The 12,646-nt window shown below is 30.5% G+C and overlaps 1 protein-coding gene across 1 annotated transcript; it reads right to left on the reverse strand.

Moving 5' to 3' along the window:
- Positions 1-1,321: 1,321 nt before the first annotated feature.
- Positions 1,322-2,875, reverse strand: LOC135221159 (uncharacterized). The gene is made up of 4 exons (XM_064258984.1): positions 2,802-2,875; positions 2,209-2,559; positions 1,739-1,929; positions 1,322-1,566 (listed from the first exon to the last, which is right to left on the reverse strand). Exons 1-4 carry the CDS (start codon positions 2,873-2,875, stop codon positions 1,322-1,324), a joined length of 861 nt encoding a protein of 286 aa, XP_064115054.1.
- Positions 2,876-12,646: the final 9,771 nt, after the last annotated feature.

The raw sequence follows: 12,646 nt of genomic DNA on the forward strand, positions 1-12,646 counted from the left end.
GGGAATGTGGAGGTAGGGAGAAGTTGAGGGGGTGGGGATATGGTGCCGGGGTTGAGGAGGTTGGGAGGAAGGCTGAAAGGTTTGTGGTGCAGGAGGCAGATTCGTTCTTGGATCGAACCTGGGGTTGCTTGGAATTTGCCTGGGTGGTGATGACTGTCGAGGTCTTACAGGTGGAGGAGGGATGCCCTTCGTTTTCCAAATCCTTTGAAGTCCGACAGGACATCCCTTGAACCAAGCATGATATTGCTGGTTGCAGTTGGGGCATCGGGCAACTGTGTGGCCTTTGACCTTGTATCTCTTCTGTTTCGTGTTTCAAACTGCAAACTCCACAGATGTGTTCTGACTTGCACTTGTTTTTATGGTGGCCATACCTCTGACACATAAAGCATCTCAGAGGCTCTGGAACGAAGGCTTTGATCACGTAGGTGCCAAGAATCCCTCTTTGGTAGTGCATCTCTTGGTGGCCATGATGTTGGGCACCTCGAGGACTCGATCAATGGTGATGTATTTGGGGACTTTACAAATCAACCCCTTGCTGATTTTTAAAGCAGGATCGAGTAGCATGCACAAGCTGTCGTTCTTCAAGAGTTCTGCCGATTTCTGGTCTCTGGGAGTAATTGTAAATTCTCCCCTTAAGTTCGGTCTGGCTGTGAGATTAGTTTCAGGATACTTCTTCTCGAGGGCCAGGACTGCAGCATATGAAGCCTGGCCTTCATTAACGACAGCTCTGAACTTGGGAGGTGCCGGGAAATCTGCGAAACTCGTCGTATTCGATGCCAATGTCGAGGGGAGCTGGTTACTGTTGGTGGTACTGGGTGCCAAATACTTCTTCTGTTTTTTTTTCTTTCTCACTGTTGGGAAGTCTTGCTCCTCTTCTAAAGGCATGTCCTCCCTGGGAATATCAGGTAAGAGGGGTCTCTTTGAAGCCATACGTGACTCAAAGCAAAGGTCTAATAATGATAACGAATTATTGCGCAAGGATAATGTACGTGACGCGTGTGACGCTTGGTGTGGTGTCTGTCCTCCTTATATTTGGGGTTGACAGAAGGGGGTCTGCCCCATGCTGATCTCCTATTGGCTGGTGGCGGTGAGTTTTGTTTTCATTGGTGGCTTGAGCCAGGCTTGAGTCGATGGTTGCAATGCTGTGGGACGTCACGGCTAATTTGATTTCCATCAGCTGCAGGAGCACCTCATTCGGGGGCACTGCCTTCCGTGGAATTGTTGTGATCGGTGGTGTCATTGTTGGTGGCAGGTCTTCTCATATTCGTAGGGAGGAGAAATTCTTCCTGCGTCGTATTCAGTGTAGGTTTTATTTGCTGGATTAGAAGCGCCTCCAGCAGGCGCAACCGACGGGCATCAGGGGCCTTCCCGATGATCTTCGTGTTCTGTATGAGATGGCCTCTTGACGTTTGGTGCAGGCGTGATTCTTGATAGCCCCCTCTTGGGCGTGGCATGAGAGTCTCTTCGACAGGCGCATGGTAGTCATACCTACGTAGGCACCGCTACATTCGCAGACTAGGCATGTATGCTGGTACACTACATGCGTCTGCTTCAGGGGTCTCCTACCTGTGGAGAAGGGTTATTTTCCATAATAAGGTAGCGCATCCTCTGATTCTGGTAATATATGATTAAGATGATATTCTTGGTGTCATCTGTCGGGGATACATTTTCAGAAATAATTTTCTTAATGGAGTCCTCTTCTTCAAGGTAAGGGGAACTCATGAAGGCTTTGTAGTACAGCTTGATATTATCCTGGGGCGGGGCTGCGGGCTCTCACTACCATACCATTTCTCCAGGGCTTTGCGGACTTCCTTAGTGATTGATTTATTTGAATACCCGTTATTCACAAGTACTTGGGAGGTACGGTCGAATTCCTGGTGAGTGTCCTGCCAGATCGAGCAGTGGGAGAGGGCTCTCCTGACAAAGGCCCTGACGGTGGTGCTTTTGAATCTGGCGGGACACTCGCTGTCACCATTGAGGCAAAGTCCTAGATGGGTCTTCTTTGTGTAGACGGAAGTACGGAGACAGTCTTCCGTCTTGCTTACAAGGACGTCGAGGAGGGGGAGCTAATCGTCAGAGCTGTGTTCAGCTGTGTAATTCAGCACACTGCACTGCTGAAATGCTTGACGGAGGGCTTCTACCTCATCCTCGGCGTCGACTTGCACAAAGATGTCGTCAATATAACGTCCATATCTGCGGGCTTGCTACATCCTGGCAAAAACCCGTTCCTCCATGGTGCCCATATAAAAGTTAGCAAAGAGGACCCCCAGTGGGGAGCCCATCACTACGCCGTCCTTCTGGCGGAACATCTGGCCATAGTTGGGGGAGAAAGGGGCCTTCTTCATGCAGACCTCTAGCAGCGTATGGAGCGAGGCTTCAAGTATGTTGAGAGGAGCTGTTGACTGATTCCTGTAGACACGATCAAGGATTATATCTGTGGTTTCGTCGACAGGCACGTTCGTAAATAGGGATTCCACGTCCAGTGAGGCGATAATCCCTGTGCCATGGGTGTCCTTGATGGCTTCTAAGAGTTCTGCCGAAGACTGCAGGCTATACCGACTCGGGATGTAAGGGGTCAAAATTTGTTTAAGGTGTACATAGGGGCAGGCATCTGGCTGATGATTGGCCGGAGGGGCTTCCTTGTTTGTGGGTTTTTACATTGCCATATAAATAACCCAGGCTGTAGTCCCCTTGTATGGGCGGGAGGAGCACAGCATTTGTCGTAGCATTCAATGCGCTGATGACTCTGTTAGCCTCCCTCTTGATGTCGTCTGTCGGGTTCCTCGTCAGACGCTCCAAACTTGCTCTCGTCAGACAAAATAGCATCCAGCTTCTCATGATATTTAGCAGTATCAACCAAGACGAAGGCTGCCATCTTGTCCGCGCATCACACCGTGATGTTCTCTTTTTCCTTCAGTTCCTTCGCTGCTTTCTTCATCTCCTTGGTGAGGATGGTGCTGGAGTGCGAGCCCCTCTCTGTAAGGGCTTCAGCAAGTAGGAGGGGTTGAAGGGCGTCGGTAGTTCTCACGATGCTCCGGGCTTCAAGTTGCTGGATGGAGTCTAGGAGCAACTCGATTTCGAGTGTCTTGTCATGATGCCTGGGTCTCAAAATGAAGTGGTGATTAAGACCCAGTTTCAGAATGGTGTCATCAGCGCATTGAATGCTGCGACAAACGCTGCTCACCTCCTGCCCATACAAGGGGACTATAGCCTAGGTTATTTATATGGGAAAGTAAAAACCCACAAACAAGGAAACCCCCTCCGGCTGATCATCAGCCAGACACCCGCCCCTACGTACACCTTGGCTAAACGCCTTAAACAAGTTTTGACCCCTTATGTCCCGAGTCGGTACAGCCTGCAGTCTTTGGCAGAATTCTTAGAAGCCATCAAGGACGCCACTGGCACAGGGATTATCCCCTCGCTGGATGTGGAGTCCCTATTTACGAACGTGCCGTCAACGAAATCATAGATATAATCCTTGATCGTGTCTACAGGAATCAGTCGACAGCTCCCCTCAATAAACCCAAAGCCTTGCTCCATACGCTGCTGGAGATCTGCACTGGGGCAGCGAGTGTCCCGCCAGATTCAAAAGCACCACTGTCAGGGCCTTTGTCAGGAGAGCCCTCTCCCACTGCTCGATCTGGCAGGACACTCACCAGGAACTCGACCACGCCTCCCAAGTACTTGTGAATAACGGGTATTCAAATAGAATAATCACTAAGGAAGCCCGCAGAGCCCTGGAGAAATGGTATGGTAGAGAGAGCCCGCAGCCCCGCCCCCAGGATAATATTAAGCTGTACTACAAAGCCTTCATGAGTTCCCATTCCCTTGAAGAAGAGGACTCCATTAAGAAAATTATTTCTGAAAATGTATCCCCGACCAATGACACCAAGGATATCAGCTTAATCATATATATATTACCAGAATCGGAAGATGCGCAACCTATTATGAAAAATAACCCTTCTCCACAGGTACGAGACCCCCTGAAGCAGACACATGTAGTGTACCAGTATACATGGCCAGTCTGCAAATGTAGCGGCTCCTACGTAGGTATGACTACCATGCGCCTGTCGAAGAGACTCTCATGCCACACCCAAGAGGGGGCTATCAAGAATCACGCCCGCACCAAACATCAAGAGGCCATCTCCTGGGATGTCATCATACAGAACACGAAGATCATCGGGAAGGCCCCTGATGCCCGTCGGTTGCGCCTGCTGGAGGCGCTTCTAATCCAGCAAATAAAACCTACACTGAATACGACGCAGGAAGAATTTCTCCTCCCTACGAATATGAGAAGACCTGCCACCAACAATGACACCACCGATCACGACAATTCCACGGAAGGCAGTGCCCCCGAATGAGGTGCTCCTGCAGCTGATGGAAATCAAATTAGCCGTGACGTCCCACAGCATTGCAACCATCGACTCAAGCCTGGCTCAAGCCACCAATGAAAACAAAACTCACCGCCACCAGCCAATAGGAGATCAGCATGGGGCAGACCCCCTTCTGTCAACCCCAAATATAAGGAGGACAGACACCACACCAAGCGTCACACGCGTCACGTACGTTATCCTTGCGCAATAATTCGTTATCATTATTAGACCTTTGCTTTGAGTCACGTATGGCTTCAAAGAGACCCCTCTTACCTGATATTCCCAGGGAGGACATGCCTTTAGAAGAGGAGCAAGACTTCCCAACAGTGAGAAAGAAAAAAAACAGAAGAAGTATTTGGCACCCAGTACCACCAACAGTAACCAGCTCCCCTCGACATTGGCATCGAATACGACGAGTTTTCGCAGATTTCCCGGCACCTCCCAAGTTCAGCCGATGGAATTCAAATTAGCCGTGACATCCCGCAGCGTAGTGCAACGCCCATCAACGTTACTGCGCCACTCAGGAGGCCTAGACGGCTGCAAGACCTGCAGCATTGCAACATTGACTACTCGGAGAAAGTGGCTTGAGACCTGGCTCAAGCCACCAATGAAAACGATGACTCACCGCCACCAGCCAATAGGAGATCAGCATGGGGCAGACCCACTGCTGTCAACCCCAGATATAAGGAGGATGGACACCACACCAAGATCAGTCCACCCTCAGCTTCCCACCCCTAGGATTACTGGCAGCTCCAGACAAAAGCTCGCTTTAAGAAAGAGAGAGAAGAGAGTGAGGAGAGAGAGAGAGAAAAAAAATCGTTAACGACTTTGATGACTATGGTATCAGTTTTTCTGTAAAATTCAAATATATACACCTATTTTGACACTGTATTTGATCATGACCTCTATAGGCACTCTACTAGCCTGTTTAAGTAGCATGGAAAAAGCCGCTATTCGTAAAATAGAGAAGAACCTCTACAAGTGTAACGCTGCTGAAGTAGCCATTACTTTTAATAAAGTATGCTTGAGAGAGCGTCTGCTTAATAAGTATAAAAATAAATATACAAATAAATAAAAATAAATAAATAAATAAATATAAAGAAATAAATAAATTGATACATAAAAAATTATAAAAATTAAATAAATAAATAATTCAAACTAAAGATAAATAAATCAATCATAATAGATAAGTAAATGAATAAAGTAAATAAAATAAAAATAAAAATAAATAAATTAAATAAATAAATAAAAAATAAAAATAAAAGAAAAATAAAAATAAAAATAAATAAATAAGAATAAATAAATAGAAATAAAAAATAAATAAATAAAAATAAAAATAAATAAAAGTAAATAAATAAATAAATAAAGATAAATAAATAATAAATAAAATAATATATAAACCAAAAACATACATAAATTGATGATATAATAAAAATAAGAAAAAAAATAAATAAAAAAAAAACTAGATTAATCACAATAAATAAAAATGTAATTAAAGATAAGTAAATAAATAACTATATATGAATAGATAAATAAATTAATAAAGATGAATAAATAAAAATTAGGAAAAGAATAAATAAAAAAATAAAAATTAAATAGAAGTAAATAAATAAAAAAATAATTAAAAATAAATCATTCAAAATAAATAAATAAATAAATAAAAATATTGAATTAATAAATAAACAAATAAGAATATAAATGAAATAGAATAAATCTAAAAAATAAGAAAATAAGAATAAATAAATAAAGAATAAAGAAATGTGATATATATATATATATATATATATACATATCTATATATATATATATATATATATATATATATATATATTATATATATATATATATATATATATATATATATATATCTATATATATACTATAATATATACTCTCTATATATTTTAATATATATATATATATATATAGTATATATATATATATATATATATATATGTGTGTGTGTGTGTGTGTGTGTGTGTATGTGTGTGTGCGCGTGCGCGTGTGTGTTATATATAAATATAAATAATAAATGAAAATAGATAGCTTGAAATAAATAATAAAAATAAATAAATAGAAATGAATAAATCAATCAAAACAAATAAATAAATAAAGAAATAAAAATCAATCAATCAATCAAAATAAGTATAAAAATAAAAAATAAACTATAAAAGAAAAAAATAAAAAAAATTTAATACTTCAATAAAAATAATTAAAGAAAAAATAAATAAAAATAATTAAATAAAAATAAACAAAAATAAATAAATATATATAGATAAAAATAAATGAAAATAAATAAATAAGAATGAATAAATAGAAATAAATAACAGAAAAAAATATAATAAATCAATCAATCAAAATAGAAAAATAAATGAAAACAAATAAATAAATAACTATAAATATATAAATGAATAAAAAAAATAAAAAACAAAAAATAAGTAAAAAAAATCAATCAATCAATCAATCAAATAAATAAATAAATAAATAAATTAAAATTTAAAATTAAAGTATAAATAAACATAAATAGATAAATAAATAAAAAATATCAAATAAAGAAATAAAAATAAATAAATAAATAAATAATAAAAAAATAAATAAATAAATAAATAAATAAATTGGAAATAAAAATGAAATAACAATAAATAATAAATAAATAAATATATATATATAAGTAAAATGAAATAAATCAAATAAATTTAAATAAAAAATAAATTAATTAAAAAAATTGAAAATAAATAAATATCTAGAAATAAATAAACAAATAAGTAAATAAATATAATAAATAAATAAACAAATAAAAATAAATTAATAAATAAAAATAAATAAATAAATAAAAAATAAATATATAAATAAATAAGAATAAATACATAATTAATTAAATATTAATGAATAAATAAAAAGACATAACTCAATCATTATGAATAAATAAACAAAAATAAGTAGAAAAATAAAAATAAATAAATCAAAATAAATAAATAAATGAATAAATAAAGATAAATAAATTAATATTATAAATAAACATAAATAGATAAATAAACAAATAAAAATGAATAAATAAATAAAATAAATAAATAAATAAATAAATATAAATCAATGAAAACAAATAAATAAATAAATAAATAAAAAATCAGTCAATCAAAATAAGTAAATGAATAAATGAAATTAAAAATATAAATAAAAGTAAATAAATATATAAATGTAAATGTAAATCAATAAATAGAAATAAATCAAAAATTAGTATTTAAATAAATATATATATATTAAATAAATAAATAAATAAAAATAAATAAACAAAATTAAATAATTTAAAAAATAAATAAAATCATATATATAAATAAATAAAAGTAAATAGAAAAATAAAGTTGAATAAAAAAAATATAAATAGAAATAAATGAATGAATATATAAAAAAAATAAATGCATAAATAAAAATTTAATAAATACATAAAAATATAGAAATAAATAAATAAACAAAAATAAAAATATCAATAAAAATAATAAAATTAAAAAATAAATAAAAATAAATAAAGATAAATAAATAATAAAAAAAATGAATAAATAGAAATAAATAAATAAGTAAATGAAAATAAGTAAATGAATAAATAAAGATAAATAAATTATTAATTTATAAAATAAATGAATAAATGAAAAACAATAAATGAAAAAATAAAATTAAGTAAATAAAAATAGCAATTGAAAATAAATAAATGAAAGTAAATTAATAAAAATAAATCAATCATTCAAAACAAATAAATAGATAAATAATAAAATAAATAAGTAAATGAAGAAATAAAATTAAAAATGAAAATAAATAATAAATAATAATAATAAATAATTAATAAATAAACAAATAATAGTAAATAGAAATAAATAAATAGAAACAAATAAATAGAAAAATAATAATAAATAAATAAATAAATAAGAGAAAATAAATAAATGAATAAATGAATAAATGAAAATAAAGAATAATGAAATAAATAAAGATAAATAAATAAAAATAAATAAATAAAATAAATTAATCAATCAAAAAAATAAATAAATAACAAAATATAAATAAATCAATCAAAATCAGTAAATATATATTATTAAAACTAATGAAATTTATAAATAAAAATAATTAAAAAACAATTGAATAAAACAAACTAGTGAAAATAAATAAATAAAAATAAATAAATAAAAAAAATAAGTATTAAAAATAAATAAAAATAAATAAATAAATAAATAAAAAAAAATAAATAAATAATAAAATAAATAAAGATGAATAAATAAATAAAAATAAATAAACTAAATAAGTAGAAATAAATAAATAAGTAAATGAAATAAATAAATGAATAAATAAAGATAAATAAATTAACTAATTTATAAAAATAAATGAATAAATGAAAAACAATAAATAAAAATAGCAATTGAAAATAAATAAATGAAAGTAAATTAATAAAAAATAAAATAAATCAATCAAAAACAAATAAATAGAAAATAATAAATAAATAAGTAAATGAAGATTATAGAATAAAAATGCAAAATAAATAAATAACTAAATAAAATAATAAATAGAAATAATAAATAAATAAATAATAATAAATAGAATAAATAAAATAGAAATAATAAAAAATAAAATAATTAAAGAAATAAATAAGAGTAAATAATTACAAATAAATAAAATCAAATACCACAAAAAAAAATAAATTAAGCTAAAATAATAAAATAAAAAAAATAAAGTTAAATGAAGAAATATAGAAATTCAAAATGCAAAAAATAAAAAATAAATAAATAAATTAAAACAAAATAAGGAAATAATAAATAAATAAATAAAATAAAAATAGGAAATAAATAAATAGAAATAAATAAAATAAAAAATAAATAAAGAAAACAAAATAAAAATAAGAAAGTAAATAAATATAAAAAAAAAAATAATAAATATAAATAAATAAAATAAAATTAATAAATATAAATAAATTTAAAAATAAGTCAAATACATAAAATAAATAATAAATAAATAAAATAAATGAATAAATAAAAATAAAGAAAGATAAATAAATTAAAAAAAATAAAGATAATTATAAAAATAAATAAACAAACTAAATAATCAATCAAAACAAATAAAATAGATAAATAATAGAAAATAAATAAGTAAAACTTGAAGATATAAAGAAAATGAAAATTAAAAATGAAAATAACATAAATAAAATAAAAAATAACAAATAGAAATAATAAATCAAATAAATAAATAATAAATAGGAAATAAATAAATAGAAATAAATACAAAAAATAAAATAATAAAGAAATAAATAAAAGTAAAGTAAATAAATAAAAAAAAATAAAAAAAAAATTAATTAAATAAATAAATCAAATAAAAATAAAAAATTTAAATTAAAAATATAAATAAAATAAAAATTAAGGTTAAAAAATAACAAATAAATAAAATAATAAATAAAAATAAAATGAAAATGAAATAAAAAGAAAAGAAAGAATAAACGAAATAAATAAAGATAAATTAAATTAAAAAATAAAAAAAATAAAAGAAAAATAAATTAATCAATCAAAACAAATAAAATAAATAAAAAAAAATTATAAAATTAAATCCAATCAAAAGCAGTAAAATATATACTTGATTGAAAACTAATGAAATTTAAATTTTAAATAAAAATTAAAATACAAAAAAATACAACTTGAATAAAAACAAACTAGTGAAAATAAATAAATAAAAATAAATAGATAAAAATAAGTTAATTAAAAATAAATAAATAAAATACAAAATTAAATAAATAAATTGATTAAATTAAAAAAATAAAATAAAAAATAAAATAAATCAATTAAAATAAATACAATAAATAGAGATGAATAAATAAATAAAAATAAATAAAGAAATAAATTTAATAAATAAACTCAAAAATAAGTAAAATAATAAATAAACAGAATAAATCAAAATAATAAACAAATAAATAAATTGAGATAGATAAATAAATAAATAAATAAAAATTTATAAACATATAAATAAAACATAAATAATAATAATAAATAAATATAAATAAATAAAAACAAACAAATAAAAATAAATAAATAAATAAATAATGAAATAAATGAATAAAATGAAATAAAAATAAATAAAAATGAATAATAAATAAAAAAATTAGAAAATAAATAATAAATAAAATTTATAAATAAAAATAACAATCAAAATAAAAGTAAATAAATGAATAAAATAAATCAATCAATAAATAAACAAATAAATAAATCAGAATAAGTAAATAAAAAAATAAAAAAATGAATATATAAATATAAATAAATAAATAAATGGAAATAAATGAATAAAAATAAATAAACAAAATTAAACAACCCTAGGTAGTGGATAATAATTTTTAACAGTCACCTTATTTAACTTCCTATATTCAGTGCAAAGTCTGAATTGCCCATTAGATTTGGGGACCAATATACATGATGAAGCTCATGGCGATGCACTGGGTTCTGCTAAATTATTGTCTAATAAATATTGAACTCCCCTTTTCAATGTTTCTACTATAACTACTGTGGCTCTATAGAAAGGATGACGGATTGGAGTGGTATTTGGTTCAAGCAATATGTCATGGGGGACAGTAGAGCTACATTTAGGAATATCAGTACTAATGTCTGGAAACTCTAGTAAGACTTTTGTCAAGGCCTGTTTTTGAGGTACATTTAGGTGAGAAAGATAAGCATCTAAAGATTTTAAAATTTCACTATTAGAAAAATCCTTAAATGAAAAAACGAGATTGGTTTCATCACCATGAGAAGATTCGTCATCGAATATTAGGTTAGGTACCTATGTTGCCTCGGTATTAGCTTTGGTTGTCACTAAAGCAATATTAGGACTTACCGTTTTGACTGGAGTGATATAGGGTTTAAAGAAGTTTACATGAACTAATTGAGTTGGTCGTTTTCTGTCTGGAGTGCTGATTGTGTAGTTTACTTTAGAGATCCTGCAAAGGATCTTGTAAGGTCCAGCATATTTTTCTCGTAAGGGAGCTCCAGGAACAGGATGATACACTAAAACTTGATCGTCAGTTTTGAACTCTCACTTTTGCCTTCTTACTGTATATGTGTTGCATCTTCTGCTGGGAAGAAACTAACATAGTAGCAGCAATATCATAAATGTAAGTAAATTTCCTTTTCAGATCTTTTAAATACTGGTAAATATTTGTAGTTTCTTCTGGCTTCCTCTGCAAATTATTCTCTTGTACCGAACTTAATATAGTTCTTGGTTTTCGACCGAACATGAGCTCAAATGGGGATACCCCTGTGGAATCATGAGGTGTACATCTAAGTACATGCATGAGAAGATCGAGGTCCTCATCCCGGTGCTGTGATGTTTCACTGATATACTTCCATAACAAACTTATTATAGTCTGGTGCATTCTTCACAAAACACCATTAGTCGGGGGGTGATAAGCAGAAGAGTAAACATTATGGATAATCAATTGATACATAGCTTGCTTGAAAAGATTGCTAGTAAAATTGGTACCTTGATCGCACTGTAGTTCTCTTGGGAAACCCAATAAGGTGAAAGTTTTCAACCATTATCCAACTATGGTTTTAGCACAGATATTTTTAATGGGAAAGGCTAAGGGATACCTAGTGGTTGGACAAAGGACAGTCAAAATGTATTCATTACCCTTGCGAGTCTTTGGCAAGGGCCCAACACAATTAATAATTACCTTATCAAATGGTGGCTTAGGTACTGGAATGCTTTGAAGCGGTGCTGGAGGTATTTTCTCATTAGGCTTACCAGTGATCTGGCCAATAAAAATCCTCAAACAACCTCTTGTAGGTTTTATTCACTCCAAGATGAGATTCTGTAGAATGAGCAAGGTCAAGCAAGGGTTTGCTTAAGGGCTCTGAAAAAACAACCTGAAAACAGTCATGCCACGAATTAGATGTTGAAGCTTTGGGAGACTTGCAATGACGAAACAAAATATTTTCTCCACATAAAAGTACGGAGTTTTAGGGTTGTCAATAGGATCCACTACTTTATCCCAGAGTGTTTTCAAACTTGAATCCTTCTGTTGGATTTACAGCAAACTGGTCCTTATTTTTATCAACTAAATCCAGAGCTTCTGTTATTCTGTCATTCTTTACCTTGGGAGGAGTATTAGTGATGGGCGTTTTACTAGATGTTCTAGTGATTACCTGGGCTATTTTATCTGGATTGTTGGAGAGCTCATCTTTGATTACTACCGCAGGTGTTGTTACAATCAATTTCGGTTTAAGTACAGAGGACCCTGCAAGATCATTACCAAT

The sequence above is a fragment of the Macrobrachium nipponense genome, chromosome 2, assembly GCF_015104395.2.
Source record: "Macrobrachium nipponense isolate FS-2020 chromosome 2, ASM1510439v2, whole genome shotgun sequence".
NCBI lineage: Eukaryota > Metazoa > Arthropoda > Malacostraca > Decapoda > Palaemonidae > Macrobrachium > Macrobrachium nipponense.